This window comes from Pocillopora verrucosa, chromosome 6, assembly GCF_036669915.1.
Source record: "Pocillopora verrucosa isolate sample1 chromosome 6, ASM3666991v2, whole genome shotgun sequence".
Classification (NCBI taxonomy): Eukaryota; Metazoa; Cnidaria; class Anthozoa; order Scleractinia; family Pocilloporidae; genus Pocillopora; species Pocillopora verrucosa.
In genome coordinates, this window is record NC_089317.1 from 25,760,064 (window position 1) to 25,778,117 (window position 18,054).

Below are 18,054 nucleotides of genomic sequence, written 5' to 3' on the forward strand. Positions count from 1 at the left end.
ATTTTTACCCAGAGTTCAACTCGCGAAAAGCCTTATCCTGCAATGGTGTCTGGGATTGTATGTTTGAATTTTGGCGCGCCTGTCGAAGAAGATTGTTTTCAAAATGGAACTTGCTGTGTGATCATCGACAAGCTAATTTTCTTGATAAATTTCTCCTTGCCAGGCCTTAGTTTTGCGAAATCAATAATGAGCGACGATGAATCAAATATTTTCAAAGCTGAAGAAGCCATCAAGTTTTTAGAAAATGGAGGTAAGCGAATGTCTAATATCTCATTTTTATTGGTATGTAATTTAAAGTGTTAATTTTTATCTTAACATCAGCTGAGTTTTATTTCTAGATCCGAAAGTCGAGACTTCCCTAGCAGTTGAAAGGATTGAAAGTGTTGCTCATAGCGATGGTCTTCCACCTGATCAACTTGTGAATTTAGTCAAGATAGCCACTAGTGGAAAATATGGTTAGTCAGAATGATCTGAATCAGCTGGCTTGGAATAATTTGTTTACATTTTCTTGTAAAGGAGATATTATTTACGTTTGTGTTGTAGTCTATAAATAATATTTTCATCTTTCAAGGAATTATTTAACCTAGTTGGATTTGAATTTCCAAATCATCTGAAAAATTGTTCCAGATGATTTACTTTAATCCCCAAACAAAGCCAGCAGGATACAGATCAGACTTCTTCAAAGTAATTTTTGAGAAATCTGAGGTGAATGGTATAATTGTTATTACTTGTTATCATATTACTTTACCACTGAAAGAATACCTGATCATGCAGTATCAATATTTTAAATTCATTAAATTACTAGTTGATAATAACAAAAATACTGTCATGATGATTGGTTAATAATTTATACCTATTACAAATCAAAGATATGAATAAGAAAAATAAATTTGAAAATAAATTTTTTTATTGATGATTTTAAGTTCTTACTTAGTATTTAATTTGTTTCAGATGATAGTATTTCTTCAAGACTTGTCAGATCCCTGATTCCACAGAAATCAGTTCCTGGTATAACAGTCGTGATCATAGCCTCAAGGATTTGTAATATCCATCTATCTATGAGGATAAAGGTACCAAAGAAATATGTACATTTTATGATAATAAAGTAACAATTACAGTAAATCCATGCTTTAATGGTGTAAACTTTGTGAGTTTTGGATATAATTAGGAGGGCTCTGAAGAGAGGCTAATGCTCGAAAAATCAGCTTTAAAAACTTGTTACCATGGCTAATTTACAATATTAACTCAGTTGGTAAAACCAAATTATCTTGTATTTGACACTCCACCAACAGATCACCACAGTTTCTTTAGAAACTTACTCTCTCTATTCAATCGACAGTTTGATGAACAAAAATTGGTTTTAGGTGATTTTGTAGTTTCTAACCTTTTTTATGAATAACTAGTAATGTATGCATTATTCTGACCTATCTTTTAGATTATAGACTGTTAAAATACCACTTAATATGCTATTTAGTGGACATTATTTTTGAGCTCAGTCTTTACAAGTATTTGTCCTCTAGAGTTTGTTAGTTCGATGGATTATACTCATCTTTAACTTCATTGATGATCTGAAAGATGTGCATTCTCTCTATGGAATCTTCTTTCTCCTTTTGGAAAGTGAAACTTTGGTAAGCTTCACAGAATTCTTGTACAATATAGTGCTAAACTGATTAGTTTATAACAGCTCATTTGGCTGATTTTCTGTCCTGTTGTTCTGTATTATGAAGAGTTCTCTCTCTTCTCACTTGGGCTGCTCAGTTGTTAGATATATCCTTGCCATAGACTTAGGGCAGGTTCTCTTCAAAGAATTTGGCATCATAGTTGCGTTTTGATAGAAAGTTTACTTAGGTCCAGTCAGTATTTGATGGCAAGAACATTTTGGCTAGGAATAGCCTTTCAACTGAAATTTGAATGGTAAATACTTTCTTTTTGTATGTTTTGTAAATATAAAAATCAGTAATGCTGAATTTGAAAAAAATGATGAGTAAAATAATTTTTAAATATAAATTTTGGTGTTTGAGGCAAAGCTAAAATGTACCTGATTCTTGCATTCTCTGATTTTGTTTCTTGATGAAACTTATTAAAAATTTATTAAATTAAAATGGACTTGTTTTCAGTGTCCTCACTTATGCCATCTCTTGTATTACCTGACAAGAAAGGAGGATGGTAAGATATGGATGATAAAACTTAATATGAATATTATGTTTAGAAAGTAGATTTCTGTAGAAGTCTTTCCTGTTTCGATGAAATGCAATACTTAAATTTGTCTTGATGTACAGAGTGAAATATCTGGCTTACTATGACCAGAATTGCAAGCATTTATTTTGATCTTTGTAACAAAATTGTTCAAGTAGATCAAGTTAGTTTTGCCCACCTTTTACTCTGGTCTCATGTTGATATTTATTGTCTCAACACGTTTCACTGGAAAATACACTTCTTAAGTTATACAAACTGTATACTGATTCTTGAGTATGTTGATGAGACATTTTCCCAGTCTAGCATGCTTTTTTGTCAAAATAGTCAATGAGAACGGTGAGAAATAGATTTGTGAAGTTCTCACCATGAATGTAAAGAATCAAAGTAATTGTTTGTTACAGTGGCTGAAAGGAATTATAGCTGTCTATGGCCATTAAGTCTTGTTTTTGGAGAATAAAATGTGTGATAATTTAATACATATTAAACTAATCTTTCTTAATCTGTTTTATTAGTAAAAAGAAAATTACATGATGGCATAAGGAATGAAGATACAAACTTTAAATTCTCATTTTTAAGATCAGCATTTTACTAACCCGCTGCCCTTGTTCCCAAATAATTGTTTTACACACTAAACATAACTCATTTCAGTATCATCTTTTTAATCTATCAATGTCTCAATTAGTGAAGAATTTTAGGATCAGAAAACTGCTGGATCTACAAAATCACAGGGTGAGTTTTTCAGCATGGCATATCTGTAATAATATATAAAGTTTTTGTCATATATTTGTGAAATAACTGTGGCATATATGATATTCTATCCTCAGATTTGAGAATATCATGTTAAATCAAACGACATCTCTCAGTTAATATTTTTATTACTTCTCATTGCCTTCCTAGACTAATCTGCTCAAAAGTGTATTAAAATATTTCATGGAGGAATTCGTAATGACTACTCTTCGGAGTAAAAAGGTTAACAATACAATGAAATTAATTATTCCTTACCAGCACAAAGACCTCATAGCTGATGTTAAAATATTAAAAGAACTGTTTTTGTTTCTTATATTCAGGGAGTGAAGCCTTATCAGTCTGCCTTACTTTCTGTTTACAAGATACATTGTCCAAACCTTTTCACCATGACAGCGACAGCTTCAACTAAGGTATATTTGGTTGATTTATAGAAGTTCTAAAGTTTACATGTATTTGCCCCTGTAAAGTACTGTTTAGGTGAGGGTTTTGTCTCACAATTTTTCACACATGACAACAAGATGATTGCCCACAATTCGTGTTTAGAACACTCCTACACTCATGCTTATGGAATTTACTGCATTGTCCCGAATTCTTTTCATAGAGATTATGGTTCAAGGAAACCGATGAATCCTGGAAAGAGGCAATCAAGAAAGTTCAGGTACCTAGTGAAATGTTAAAAACCTTTATTTGAAAATAAAATTGAAAGTTTTCAATCCCAGATTACGGACAAACAGACTGATCACTCTTTTCATTCGTTAAGCACCACAAACGCATACGTATTAAAGTAATCTATGTTTCCAGATCAAAAAATAAATGTGTTTGCTGAAGAAGCTAACTTCTTTGTTTTAGTGTTAACTAGCACCTGTTTGCTCCTTTTCCTTCACAGCTCAAATATAATGCAAGAAAACCAGTGGAAAGTTTTTTTCTTCCAGTGAAGACATCTAATCGTGTTGCGGTGAGTAAAGTACCTCCACCTCCCACCTCATTATTACTAACATTGAAACCTTGACTGTTGCAAACAAAAAGAATCACTCTATACTTGTTATCATTCTCCGTGTGTCTTTTTTCAGTATTTCTTCTGGTTTTTCTTTTCGTAAGAGAAAACTTCCGACCAATGAAAACTGAATCTTCCTACTTTATTCCTGTAAAATTTTCGTGATTTGTACTTTCAGGTGACAAAGAGACGAAAACTTCCCGGAAACATCATTCCCGAACTACAGACTACCACGATAAATGAAAAGAAAACTTCCATCGAGCAGCTCTTTTCCTTTAAGGATCTACTTGCAAACATTGAAAAAATAGAGGTGAACGATTCACATTTAAAAGTCAAATGAATGCCACTGTCACCTCTGGTTTTGTTAAGACCTCACGGCGTGCAAATCCTCTCGCTACCCTATTAACATAAACTCGCCTCTGCTGTAACCGATACCAGTTTTTCAAAACCTGTTCTTTCAATTTTGTTAATAATGGTAATTGAACTTAGTGGAGTACAATTTGGGCTGAAATCATAAGCGTGATTTCAAAATCGAACGAGCGCGCAGCGCGGGTTTGATTTGAAATCACAAGTATGATTTCAGACCAAAATTGCACGACGCAAGGTTCAATCACCACTTTATTACATCCATTTTGAAATCGCCCAAACACAGTACTTGGTCAGTTCAAATATTTTATTGATGCAGTACTGAGCCAGTCTGAAACCAAATTCATCCATTTTTGGAGGGGAGAAGTAAGAGTTTTGCAAAAAAGAGTTGCAAAATTTGCCACATGACACTCTGTCTTTCAGTTTCCTGAAATTTGATCAATTACTTTAAACAAGCCATAAAATCTGATTGGTTGTTTTGTTTTTTGTGTAGCCTCCTCATTGGCTGGGAAAAAGATGCGATTTAAAGCAAAAATTGGTGCCATTTGTGAATAAATTGCACCAATTAGAGCCAATCAGATTACAGGGACCACAAGTGATTTCGAAATGGGTGTAATATATACCGAAAGTTGATGCCCTCGAGCACGGATTTTAGTATTTACATAAAGAGGAGAAAAACTGAATTTTAGTTTATTCATTGCATCTTTGCGCGCCTTTTAGCAAATCTTCCCTTTCCACATTATATGTAATTTAATTCATGAAGAATCTGATGTTATTTTGTTTTGATGCCAGTTTCCGAGTCAGGTAGCCTCAGTGATCAACTCGCCGTTCCTGCAGCACGTTTTGAGCTGTAATCCAGACTTTGTCGTGTTACAAAGATTCAACTTCTGGGTCAATCATACCTTGTGCGAAGGTAATATGAAAAAAGTACTTGTGAAACTACATGAACGAACTATGATCCAAAAAAAAAAGGTTAACGTTCTGTTGAGAAGTAGCAGAATTAAAAACTTAGAAGAATTTTAATAAAGGGCTATCAGTTGTGTATGATACCTACGCCTCAGTCACGCGCTGACAATCGGCTCGTGCCCTGAAAAAGCACCGGAGAGACTTAAGCCTTGAGACTGACTTCAGTGCTGGCTGTAGAAGGAACATGGAAATACAGTACCAAAGTGGAATATCGAAGAGTGAAAGGATGTGATTCAAAATGTTTTTCTCGGCCGAAATAGCAGTGATGACGGAAACAATTAAAGAAAGATTTCTAAGAAAAGATGATCTGGACAGATGTCGCCTAAAAATAATTTTCAAAAATGTTTACAAATGAAAGAAGAGTCGTGAAAGCTTGAAACCATACGTTCTAACAGTAGCCAGTGAGATTCCAGAATTTGTATATCGCACGAGAAATGCGTGTTTCTTAGTCATTTTTTTTTTAACACTTCACCTGGCAAACTAGGACTAGAGGTAAATACCAATACTTATATTTTGAATGATGAAATTATATTTTCCACAGAGTTACTTAACAGTTCAACGTCAAAATCTGATTCTTATACCTGGATGTTGTTGCAGCATTTAAACCACTTCACAGGCTTCCTCCAAGTAAGTTATAAAAAAGATTAGGTAATTTAGTGTTAACAACTGGGTTGAAAACGTAAATTAGCCACTGTAAAGGGTAAAAAAGCTGACGTTTCGAGCGTTAGCCCTTCGTCAGAGCGATCCATCGCGAAGGGCTAACGCTCGAAACGTCAGCTTTTTTACCCTTTACGGTGGCTAATTTACGTTTTCAACCCAGTTGTTAGCACTAAATTACCTGCTATACTCTCCCACCGACGCAGCACCACAGTTTATTTAGAAACTTACCCCTTTATAAAAAAGATTGAAATTTTTATTTTAGTCGTGATGATTCTGCCCTTCGACTGGAAACGGCGATGTCTGGTTCGTTAGATATTTACTGTATATATTTTTTTAGATTTTTATTCCCCACGTTGTAGATTTTACGGAGGCAATGTTGTCTTTTCTCTAGGAATCTGTCCCGGCTGTGGAAGCTTTCTTGGTTCGATTCCTTTTTACATGGAACGGACTGGATTTCAGACCATTGATTCTTCAGCTCGTAACTCATCTTAGTATGTGGCCGTTTCAACGTGAGTCGAACATTCGTTGCACTGTCTGGGTAATGTGATCGCTTAGTTAACTTTTTCAAATTATTTAATCAATCAGGGTGAAAAGCTCACCTGCGACTATTCCAGCGCTTTACCGCTGACAGTTGGACATATATCAGATGATATGGTTTCCTTCCGTTGTCACCTTGACACTCGTGCAGCCAGCTTTGTCGAAGCTTTGAGTGCTTAAGAAATTCTTAGTTTTTGAAATAAAGATGTATCTGGTTCCCATCAGTAAATGCTGAATAGGATGTTATATTTTTCAGGTTTGAATGATTTAGTTCTTGAACCGCTTAGAAAACTTTTCTTTTCATCACCAATTTACGTGAAGGTAAGAAATTCAGAAAGTTTTGTCGTTTCTCTTTTCTTTCTTGGCTTAGTCTCGCCAGATTATATTTAGAATTAACTTGTGGTCTGTTTCTTTTTAGTGTCAAGTTATTTACTGCTTCACTGAACTGCTGAGGAATTTCTTAGCGGTTGAGTTGCCGCGGCAACAAGAATTACTTCAAGAGGAGCGTTCCCAAAGAGCACGTGATCTGGCCAAGTAGGTTTGACGTTTGAAATCTGTGGGAGTGGCCTGAGTACTAATGACATTAAAACAATCAAACCAGACACGTTCCTAGCCATTCTTGAGGCTGTCACGCGATGCAGCCTTGAAAGAAGAGCGTTTCGTGACATCCTAAAGGTTGGGTGCGAAAGAGATTACGGACAGTTTCTCGATCAGATTGTGCAGCCTAGTGCATAGCTCTCTGTTTTGACCATGGGCACTACTAAGCTGACTTAAGTGCACAAATTAGCGGTTCATTGGGCGCAGATCTCTTGACCATTTTCTATTCTTCTCTTCAGTGTCTCGTTGTTTGTTGAAGACGAAGTTGAGGCTTTTGATCCTCTGAAGACCATTTATGATTTCATACAGTTTGTGGATAGGGTTTGTGTAGTGGGTTTACAGGTGAGTGAAACGACTCCATGCGACGGTGATTTGAGATTGCTTTCAAACGGAACAAGCGTGAGACAAACCCATCGCGTCACATGCCGAACTTAAGGGTTTGCATTCTCTTGAAACATTTGCTTCTTTGTTTGCTTCTTTTTAAGGTCGAAAAAGACCATGCGCTGCTGCAGCATTGGGTTTTAAACTTCTTTGAACTGGTAAGTTGTCAGTTGGTCTGTTTAAGAAAGTTTAAGAAACCAATCAACCTTGGAAGTCGGAACATGGTCGGGGTAGTCGACTCTTTGGCTGGTGTCGGGGGGAAGGGTCAGAGCTCCAGTTCGAGTCCCGCTCTTTCCAGCAGCCGGATGTAAAGTCTCTAACTCAACTTCTCGAACACCGATCGTATTTTGTTAACCTTGTTTCATTTTTTCAGGTTTCAACTTCCCATCAACAGTTTTCTTTGCCATTTGTCCTTATTCCTTCCTCTGGGATCATCTACAGAATGTTGTTTTCTAGTAATTCCATGGCTTTGTCAAGATTGTGTCAAATCATTGTCAAGTAAGGGCAAATATTTGCCACTGTAGTCTCTTTAACGATTGTCTTCACCTCGTCCATTTCATTACTTTGTGTGGAAAGTTTTACCGATAAACATCCAACTTCATGGCTGTGTTCAGGCTGAGCACACTTCTAACTAACTTTATTAGCATCCATGAAAGGGTATTTTGTGGCTCAATCGTCCTCTGAATGCAAAATTATTCTCAGAGTATATTCAAGCAAATGCTTAGGAAAAAAAACTTGACGTTTGGAAATCCAGGGATTGTAATTTTCACATAAATTCACTGATTTATTGACACTTAAACCTTTCAGCTTCAAGAAGGAGTTTGAATCTTTGAAGATAACACAAGGAGAGTCTCAGGTAATGGAAGGAAATTAAAATTAATCACGATGGTGCTTAGCTTGCAGACTATGCCACAATACTCCTATTTGTCTTCAAAATTGTGGAAAAGCGTTATCTCAGATTAAAGTCCTTCTTATTTTGATCTCTCAGGTTTCTCCTTTGGGATTCCCCGATGGATTTCAAAGCATCCAGAGATTTAACCAGTATATCTTAGATATCTGTGACAGTTTGTGGAGAAACAAAGCTTTTATAGACAGAGACAAATCATTTTGTTTCAGCATGCCAAGGTAAAGTTGTAACATCCCACACTCGCTGAATATCTTACCACTACTGACACACATAGGACGATTTTCGTACGTGAAAGAAGGAGACATTTAGTTCATGCGCAGAGATAGTGAGGTGTTATATAGTTTTGTAGTCTCGTTCCCCTATGTAAACGTACGTTTGGGAATTTGGATTTGGATTTGGATTTGAACATAACCTCCTGTAACCCTTCCGTTGGCCAATGGGTAACGATAGCATCGGCGACGAATTAGATAAACTGAATCTTTTGTTAATTTTCTAGTGATGCTTTAAAAGGCACCTTTGATAAACAAGTCATTCATTAGCATAGGAGATCAGTCTTTACACGGGATTAACTAACGGTGAACTAGAGATTTGAATGGTTAGTTTTGAGGATTCATTATGTACCCTGGGATGATCGACCATAATTTGTTTTCTCATCAGCTCGGTGACAGACTCCCTCGATGTGCGTCATATGAACGAGTTGTTCTCAATCCACCATCATATATCTTTGGCAGGGGAGGCCTGGAAATTTCTTCATCAGGTTAGCTTGCTGGAAATGAGTCGTTTTCATAAACATAGAAGTTATATACAGCATGATAGAAATCACAAAATAAGAGTGTGGTAAAATAGAAAAAACACTAAAAATTATGAGAATAAATAAATTAATTAATTACAAGGAAGATAAAAGATGGAGAAGTGAACACTGAACTTGAAATATTGAGACTAACTTCTTCGAGATTGACCATTCGCCACTTGATTTCCCCGATACAGAATAATGGTGATACCAAACGCAACAGAAGGGCACCAACATCTGATTTTTTTTATCCACGATAAACATATTCCTCTCCATAGTAGCTTTCCTCAGTAATATTAAAATCATTGTTGCCCTCAGAAAGGAAACCTCTCTTCATCTGCCATCGTTGTTTGGCAACAACTGATCTTTACGTAGGTCTTGTTAGCCAGCTGCTGGCTGTTACAGTTTGGATGTCAATCCTTGTTCACGGAATGCTTGATTTGAGGGGTGTTCATCAGTACGTAGATACCGCAAGTCTTGTGACAAGCATTTTGCTGTGTGCAGTGTCGGCTCTGTTAACTTTAAGTGCCATAGGAGTGAATAGACTTCTCGCCTTGACTTTGTGGCTGAGATACAGACAAATTGCGACCTTGAAGCGAACATACCGGCGCGGATGCTTAAATCTCTAGCAGACATTTCGGCATCGTTTTAACATTACCGTCTGCATGCTTCCTTCCAGACTCAGCCGACCGGGATGAAGCTCACGCCAAGTCTTATCAAGGTAAATTTTGCAGTTGTCAGTGACGTGTTTCGTTCGTTCTCTTGTTGGATGCAATTTATTTTTATTCCATATCGTTTTTGTGAAAAGCGTTATTAGCTATCGCGCAATTTAAAAGACCTTTTTATTAAGGCATTGATTCCAAAATTTTCACGTCTCACGAGGTAAACTTAATGATTTTATAAAATCAACAACTCATATAATTTCTATTTTCTGGCACTCAATCTCCAATATATTTTTGACAAAATTGGAAAGGTTTATTTGTCAAAAAAGTGACGGGTTTTTTGTGGGTGGCAGACTAAAGAACTTTTAAACTTGTTTGGGAAAAAAAACCGCGAAAAAAAATTCTCTAGACTTGCCTCATGAGGTTGGTTACTTTCCCCGAACTTTGAGCATCACAACCCTTTTATTTCCATAGGGACGCTCTAGACGTGCTTACATGGAGTTTTTGAGGCAGAGAAGCTTTGGTGGGATTCTGGTATTTTTGAAAACATTTATTAGACCACGTTCATGACATCAGCTCGCAGAGTGACGACGGTAGTGAAGACTACAAATACTCCAGTTTTAACGGCCCTTTTAAAAGCTGCGTGACTTCAAACAGAAACAGAAGCCAAAGAGAGTTCACAATTAAATCGAAGGAGAGTTTTTCTTTACTCTTTTACTCCTGATATATCTCCTTTGAGTATTGTTGAGAAAACGATTTGAAACTATATAAGAGGTGACAGACGTCAAACATGAAATAGAAGTGTTTTGGAACCGGAATAAGCCTTATGAGTCTTCATGAAGGACTATATACCGCAGCTTATGTGCCTTACAAGTTTAAATATTCATGATTGCGCCTATTATCATGTAATATATTTTTAAGAACAAAAACGTTCGAGGTAATACACACTGCCAAGTCTGCCTATGAGACATTGTGAAAAAAAGTTTTATTGTTCATTATTTTTGGATTCTTATACCTCTCAGAAATGTATTTAACTGTACCGATATCAGCATCTTGTAAACTAGGTATGGCTAATCTTGTAACAATAACAAACAAGCAGACTGATCATTGAAAATGTGCTATTCAAGGTTCCGAAGGATGTCTAATTTCAGATTTCAAACAGGCCAAAAGCATAAAATGTTCAATTAATCAGACCATCTCCAAACTTTTCATTGCAATTTGCTATTTCTAATTTCCCTTTTTTAATTGTATAAATGGGAAAGACTTAGTACCTATTTTTTAACGCAAGAAAGCGGCGCAAAAAGTTACAAGAAAGTTATAACTCGTCTCTTTCAAAATGCAAAACCTGGAATTGCTTCAGAATATTTTTGCGTTTCTCAAATTCATCTGCCTTATTAGGGTGCAATGGACCGGCGATCAAGCGTTCCAATCGATCAATTTCCTCGCTTATGATACCAGCTCCGTAACCCATTACGCGAGTCATAACAGACATGTAAAAATGAGCCTCGGTTTGGAACTTGTGCTTAAGGGCTTTTATTTTAGCTTCTCTCAATATTTCTTCTCGCCTTTTGTGGTCCTTCATAAACTGCACCGCTATTTCGTTGAAGTCATCCAAAAGGCCAGCCTGTTTAAACAGCAAATTTCAATAAACTCCATGGCGCTCCAGATGGCTAACACTATTAAGGGCGTATAGTAATTTAAGTTAAGAAGTTGGGTTAATCGAGGGTGGGACTAACATTTTCGTTTTCAAGTAGATGCGCGTTAAGTTTTCCAGCGAATTAGCAATTTTCAAGAAAAATAAATTTGCCTCTTTTAGTCCTATATCCCATTTCATAATTTTATTCTTGAATTTCTGACACTTTTTTTAAGTATAGCCACAAATTTTCAGTCCAAGGAATTAATGAGTCTCATTCTTGTCAGGTAAATAAACCTTTCTCAAACAACACTATATATATCTTTCGTCTGTTCTCAGTGAAAGCTAAAAATCACTGTGGTTTTGATTACTATTTCATTATAAGAAACCTATCTTATTTCGATCATTCATACGACCTCCTTAACTGCCTTTATTTAGGGGACCCAAGAAGACTTGCGCGACCACGAAGCAAAGTCCCTTGCGATTACAGAAATTCTACAATCCTAACTTCTCTTTATTTTGCATCAATTGGCAAGAGGGCATGGTCTCTCTGGACAGCGGGTTAATGCAAAAATTGCTTGCAATGACACTAAACGAGCTTCGTAGCGGCTGTAAAATTTATCTTAATTTCAACTGCTTTAAAAACTTACCTTTTCGTTCAGTCGTCCTTTCAGCCTCCTTTGAGTTCCACACAAGGCATTCATAAAGGAAGTTATGTTTGTCTCGCTGTAGCTTTCCTGGTAGGTCCCAGGCTCGTAAATGATCCCGTCCTTGTTATGCTGGGAATATACTTTGAAAGTCGGGTAATGCGGAATTGTTTGTTGCACACAAATCTGAGGCTCCGCGTCGCAATCAAGTCGGCCAATCAGGCACTTCGGCTCGTTTCTAAACGTGACACCGACATCGTGAATCGTGTTTTGTAAAGTCTTGCACAGTTCACAGTTGCCGTTATAGTAAAGGACCATGATGCTCCGCGCCCTGTCTTTGACAATTCTTTCAAAATTTGAAGAGCTCAGATCGATGACTGGTGTTTGGAAGATGTCTGTGTTTAGATGAAGGACGGATTTGGACCGTATAAAACGAATCATATCGGCAGGAAGATTACCATTATTATAACTGAAAAAAAAAACCAGAAAGTCAGATCATTAGGCTCTGATGTTTGCTAAAAGTCACATTTATTGTTAGAATATAATAGACATAAACTTCGATAAATGTCAAGTAAGGATCTCTTTGGATTCCAACGAAATTGGTACGCTTTCCGCAGAGTTATAATTCGTGAGTGGTGTTTATTACCATTTCTAACTATATCACAATTGTCTTATTTCCAAGTTATGGCGGCAAAATGTGACCTCTTAGGACGATGTTAAAAAAAATAACAAAAAAAGCGTCTTCTTTAAAATTTCTTTGTACCTCGGACCCAGCTGCAGATTTTATTCTTTGTCCCCGCGCAATGTTTGGCGTAATACTTTAAAGACATTTTGTAATAAATCGAACAAAACACTGCATCTACTTACGTTTCTTCAGTTATGCTTCCTTTTATGAAGTAACGAAACGCAGGGTATTCATCCACCCAGTACCGTGTGGCCAGTTTAATTTCTTCATAAGCATTTACTTTGGCGATAACCACATCCTCACGGCTTGAAAATGTATCTCCAACCTCTTCATACCGTTCTAACAGCCTCAAGCATTGCTCGTGCCAAGGAGCGTAGAAAAACACGAACGCAAATTTTTTCCCGTCAACGACCTGGTCAAAATTTGTAAGAGTGAGTTCCTTGACGAATGAATCCTCCTTTGCTGAAGTTAGCACAGTGTTCAAGAAGACGATTGCGAGAAGATTAAGTCGTATAAACATTTTCTGATGCGACGATTTTGAGTCGATGAGTTTCTTCAGTAAAATACTGCTGTGGCCGTTCAGAGCGAAGATTTTTTCAGTGTTTAATTCCTGTGACACAGCTGTTACCTTTCTTCTTTTCAGAAACTGTGACGATATAGCAGAGAAAACGAGAAATCAAGTGATTCAGTCGATTCGTTGTCCAGAAATGGACCAATAATCTCAAACTAAGTCGTACTTGTTTACTGTAAAAGGTTTTGTATCTTTGTAGGATTACGTGTTACTCTGAGAAAAAGAAGGATTTGTCCACTAAGAAAACCACATGTGTAGATCCTGATTACCAATTTATTACAATACTGCAAAACAGCTGATTAAATACGCGATAGAGTTTGTTGTCACGTCGCTCTGAACGACACGTCATTGTTCACATTTATATGAAATCATGATTCTGAAATTCCTCATGACTTTCCGCTCACTTTTTTCTTACAACTGCTACTGATGAAGTTTTTGTTTTTTTTTTCCTTTTTCGCAGACTGTCGTTTTGATTTAACCAATTTTACGCTTTCTCCTGATAACTTTAAAGAAGTTCTGTCTATAACTTACTTTGATCTCTAATAAAAGGCTTTGGAAGGAATGATTTTAAAATTTTCCTCAAATGGCTATTTTGCTGATGAACTGAAGTTCTCAAATTAGCTTCCATTCATTTACTGCATTCTTAAATCCGTTGTGATAAATGTAAATCAGTGTTTACGACCACTGTACTTGCAGCAAACATCAGCCTGAGATTTAGCGATGTAACAATTAACACAACTTATTGTTTTTCCAATCTTTGCGATAAAAGAAGAAAATATTTCAAAGTAAACCTCACTTAAAGACTAAAAGAAGCTATTTTCCCTAGAAATGTTCGTACTTTTAAAATGGTCTAATCTTCCCCTTCCCTCGCAGTTCGTCTCGTTTTGAAATATTCCATTTATCTCGTACCGCTAAAGCAAATTTCGGAACTGACGATTCACCGACTGATTCATTAATATTCCAGCTGTATTGATTCAACAGGCAACTTTGTCTCTTAAAGATTTTATTTCCATCTTACCATTTTAAAATATTAGTAGTCAGCAAAAAATCAAGAAACAGACTTAAAATTCAAGCGGGTTTCTTCCTTTCGTCCGGATCACTGAAACAACAGAAGCCTTCGCCAGTATGTACCAGACCCCTACAATTAAACAACCATTACGCAGTTATAATCTTTTTCCTGTTCATCCAGTGTACGGAGAATTCCCCGCGGACATTTGTTGCCCATATTGCCAGACTAGAGTGTTTACTGTTACAACAAAAGAGGATGGAAATCTAACTTACTGTGCAGCCAGTTTGCTGTGTTTTATGGGGTGAGAAATGAGCTTTAGATCTTTCAAATGAAGGCAAAGCAGAATCTGTGCTTGAAAACTTTAGACTGCTCACCTCAAGTTTGTTATTTGCAATCTTCACCCTCCTTAACTATCTTCATTCATTTGTCTAGCCTAACTCATTGTCATCATTATTTGAATTCATTCTTTTAAAGCACTTTAATATAACCTAAAGTGATTAAATGTATCAAGCATGACATATAGTGCCAATTGACCTTTTCACTCCTGATCTAAAGATCAATTCTCCATTCTATCTGCCATACATTTCTCACAATTTCAACTTAGAGAATTTGGTGTTTAATTGAATAGATTCCTTCCTAAGTCTTCTTACTGACTCTGAATATTATTCTTTGATTGCTTAAGGTGTTGGTTTGGCTGCTGCCTCATTCCTTTTTGCATTGACTCCTGTAAAGACATCATTCACACATGTCCTAACTGCAGAGCACCTGTGGGGAAATTCAACAGGCTTTGTTGAACCATAGAGAAGACTGGATCAAACCTCAAAATAAAGAAATGACAACTCCGCATGATGTTTATTGCCACTGAAAAAACCATAATGATTTTGGTGTAATTTTGTTATAGTTCCCTCTTGATAATTAAAATATGCACATTTTGTAATCAAATCTAGTTTGCTTTCAAAGGCACGAGGTAGAGCAGTTGACAGTCTGCAGGGATTTTTTCAACTTCCATTTTACGTTTCTTGTAGAAATACACATTTGCTAATGGGATAAATTACCAAACCAAAAAGGAGTTGAATGTGTGTTTCCTAAAAACAACCAAGTTATTTTTATCTTCCTTTCATCTGGATACAATTCAATATCAAAATACAGCTTATATTTATGGAGCAAGTTTATTTGTGAAATTTTTGCATTTTATGCACGAAATCCTTTTGATATGCATACAACTTTTTATTGCTAGCAACATGGTTATACAGGTAGCTTTCCAAAAATATATTACCTATGATAAATAAATGTTGTCAAGCCTTTCCTAATCAGTCAGAGAAAATAAAGCCATTCTGACAAATGCCTGTAAGGCCAGATAAACCTTCTTGTCCACCAACTGATGATTTCAAGATGAAAATGTGTCATTTCGCTTAGCAACTGCCTGGTTTGATACTGTTGGCTCAACAATATTCAGAGAGGATGTCCATACTTAGTCTTGTTATTTTTCAAATGAAACTCAGTTGAAAACATCATCATGATTGAGGTATGTATCAGATACATTGACAGGCAGGCCTCTTTTCAGTTTGGCTTTTGTTTTCACTCTTTCTTGCTCTTCTTTAGCCAGTTGCTCATCTCTTTGTAATTCAAGAATATCAGGTACTGACACTTCCTCCAGTTCAGACTGAGCTTCTTTTTCTTCATCCTTTTATAACAAAAAATAAATGCACAGCACACATTCAGCTAGTCTCTTTTGCAGCTATTGTTTGATCTTGTCAAGCAACACACTCTTTTTCTCTCTCTTGGTGGGGGAGAGTGCACCTTGGGTGACAAGGTCAAATAACAGCTACAAAGGGGACTAAAATTTAGTAAACTGTTCAGATTTTGACAGAAAAAATAACATCTGACAAAATATTTTGGACAAACATCGAACAGTAATTGGTGTTTGTTTAAAGAGGTTAATACTAAAATTAGACAGCCAGTTAGGTAGGAATATAATTTCAATAAATACAGTTTTTTATTGCGGGAATTCTATGTTGATTGCCAAATTTGTTTTTTTGTACTTTGTAATAAAGATGTGAGAAGCTAGCTGGGTGCATTTGTCGGAGTAAATGAGAAGAAATATCACATCTACATTCTTGAAGAGTTGTTAATCAACTTCGGCTACAAAACACAGCAAGAAAAAAGCACATTGAGCAGAAAAAAGCAAACAAATTTATTTCTTCCCTCAACCAGTAAATCAAGATTTTCCCTATGCATTTTGAAGAGGAGAAACCTAAGTTAAGTTCCTACTTTAAATACCTGAAATCTGTAAGACTATAACAGCAAATATTAGTAAATTTGTACTGGTTACCCCTCTTCTCTGATCCAATTATTATTTTTTTTGTTAACAACTTGTAAATTAACTTCACTCTTCACTTGAAGTGACTCACTATTTCTCCAGCTAGAACCATGTTTTCTCCTCTTACAAGAAATATGCCTCTAGGAATATCCCCATACTTTCCTCCAACATGAATTCTTTCAATGGTGTCTTGAAGTAAAAGGTTGGCTGTAAAATTATCATTGTATAAGACACATTAGAACCTGCTTCCCGGTGACTTCAATTGAGACAAAATCACACTGATCACAAATTTAAAACATTATTTTAGAAGTGAGAGCTAAGGCTTCCACATTAAAACATCTCGTGCTTTAGATTTCCTAACTTATCTCTTACATCACTGTTTCATTGGATTATTAAAATCTAACACAAAAATTATCATTATCCCTCCCCTCTGTGGAAGAATTGCCATTTCAGTGGTAGATTCACATGTTAACATCTTCCTATACCTCAATACCTTCTCCTGGTAGCACTGGTACAATAACATGGGAATCTACCATGTAAAAGAGCTTTCTTTATACCAAAAGTTATTACACAAAAAAATATATCAACAGAACTGTATACTATAACAGGTCTCACACCCTGATTACAACCACAGCCTAGCCTGAAGAAGTACTATTGTTTATACCATTTTTAAAACAGTCCATATGCAAACATCAAAGGTATTTCTGCTTAAAGAAAATAAGTATGATAACAATATAAATTTCACTGTTGCCAGTACACTCACCAAATTGATCTATGGACCTCAAATATCCAATGAGTGTTCTTCCATCCCTCAGCACAACCAAAAGTCTTTCTGTTCAAAAGTTGCAGTGTTAGTTTAAAGAGAGAAGTTTGTGTTTGTCCCTTTAGTACATGCCAGAGAATCTTAGGAAATTCCACATGTGTAAACGAAAAACGTAAGCTTGGAAAAATTTTGGGAATAGTAAACTGAAATTCTGATAAAAATTAATAGTGCAAACTTTTAGTGCATGAAAGTACAAGCAATAAATTTGTTGATATTGTGAAGAATTGAGAACATGGAGACAAAAATTAAGTACAACAGATTGAATAAAAACAGCCTAGTATAAAAGAGGGGAAATAAAAAAAAACACGAATATCGTACTATCTATTTCTTTGATGAGACTTGCTGTCCCAGGAAGGAAGCTCATAACTGAGATGTATCGAAGGATTCCAGCTGAACTCACGACGCGGAAACGGACTAACTTTTGTCAGGCGCTCAATACACGGAAGGACTGGTGTCCATTGTAGCTATCACTCCAAATATGGTGACCTATCACGCGCTCTACGTTGACAAACGCGTGACAGGCGGCAACACGTGAAGATTGATCACCTGATATCTGACACCTG

At 36.2% G+C, this 18,054-nt stretch overlaps 3 protein-coding genes across 3 annotated transcripts; 1 reads left to right on the plus strand and 2 right to left on the minus strand.

Annotated features, from left to right (window-relative positions):
* The first annotated feature begins 93 nt into the window (after nt 1-93).
* LOC131789726 (centromere protein I) lies at nt 94-10,417 on the plus strand. The gene is made up of 23 exons (XM_059106930.2): nt 94-250; nt 339-455; nt 952-1,070; nt 1,521-1,628; nt 2,118-2,166; nt 2,879-2,925; nt 3,264-3,353; nt 3,545-3,601; nt 3,830-3,898; nt 4,116-4,247; nt 5,096-5,216; nt 5,811-5,896; nt 6,321-6,438; nt 6,723-6,787; nt 6,885-7,000; nt 7,303-7,405; nt 7,549-7,602; nt 7,818-7,942; nt 8,252-8,300; nt 8,433-8,569; nt 9,009-9,108; nt 9,821-9,862; nt 10,278-10,417. Exons 1-23 carry the CDS (start codon nt 187-189, stop codon nt 10,371-10,373), a joined length of 2,064 nt encoding a protein of 687 aa, XP_058962913.2. The 5' UTR covers nt 94-186; the 3' UTR covers nt 10,374-10,417.
* Nucleotides 10,418-11,111: 694 nt separating this feature from the next.
* LOC131789830 (protein disulfide-isomerase 1-like) lies at nt 11,112-13,626 on the minus strand. The gene is made up of 3 exons (XM_059107039.2): nt 12,951-13,626; nt 12,087-12,552; nt 11,112-11,427 (listed from the first exon to the last, which is right to left on the minus strand). Exons 1-3 carry the CDS (start codon nt 13,286-13,288, stop codon nt 11,119-11,121), a joined length of 1,113 nt encoding a protein of 370 aa, XP_058963022.1. The 5' UTR covers nt 13,289-13,626; the 3' UTR covers nt 11,112-11,118.
* Nucleotides 13,627-15,485: 1,859 nt separating this feature from the next.
* Nucleotides 15,486-17,940, minus strand: LOC131787212 (U6 snRNA-associated Sm-like protein LSm1). Its single transcript, XM_059104335.2, has 4 exons — nt 17,810-17,940; nt 17,432-17,500; nt 16,760-16,875; nt 15,486-16,032 (listed from the first exon to the last, which is right to left on the minus strand). Exons 1-4 carry the CDS (start codon nt 17,853-17,855, stop codon nt 15,847-15,849), a joined length of 417 nt encoding a protein of 138 aa, XP_058960318.1. The 5' UTR covers nt 17,856-17,940; the 3' UTR covers nt 15,486-15,846.
* Nucleotides 17,941-18,054: the final 114 nt, after the last annotated feature.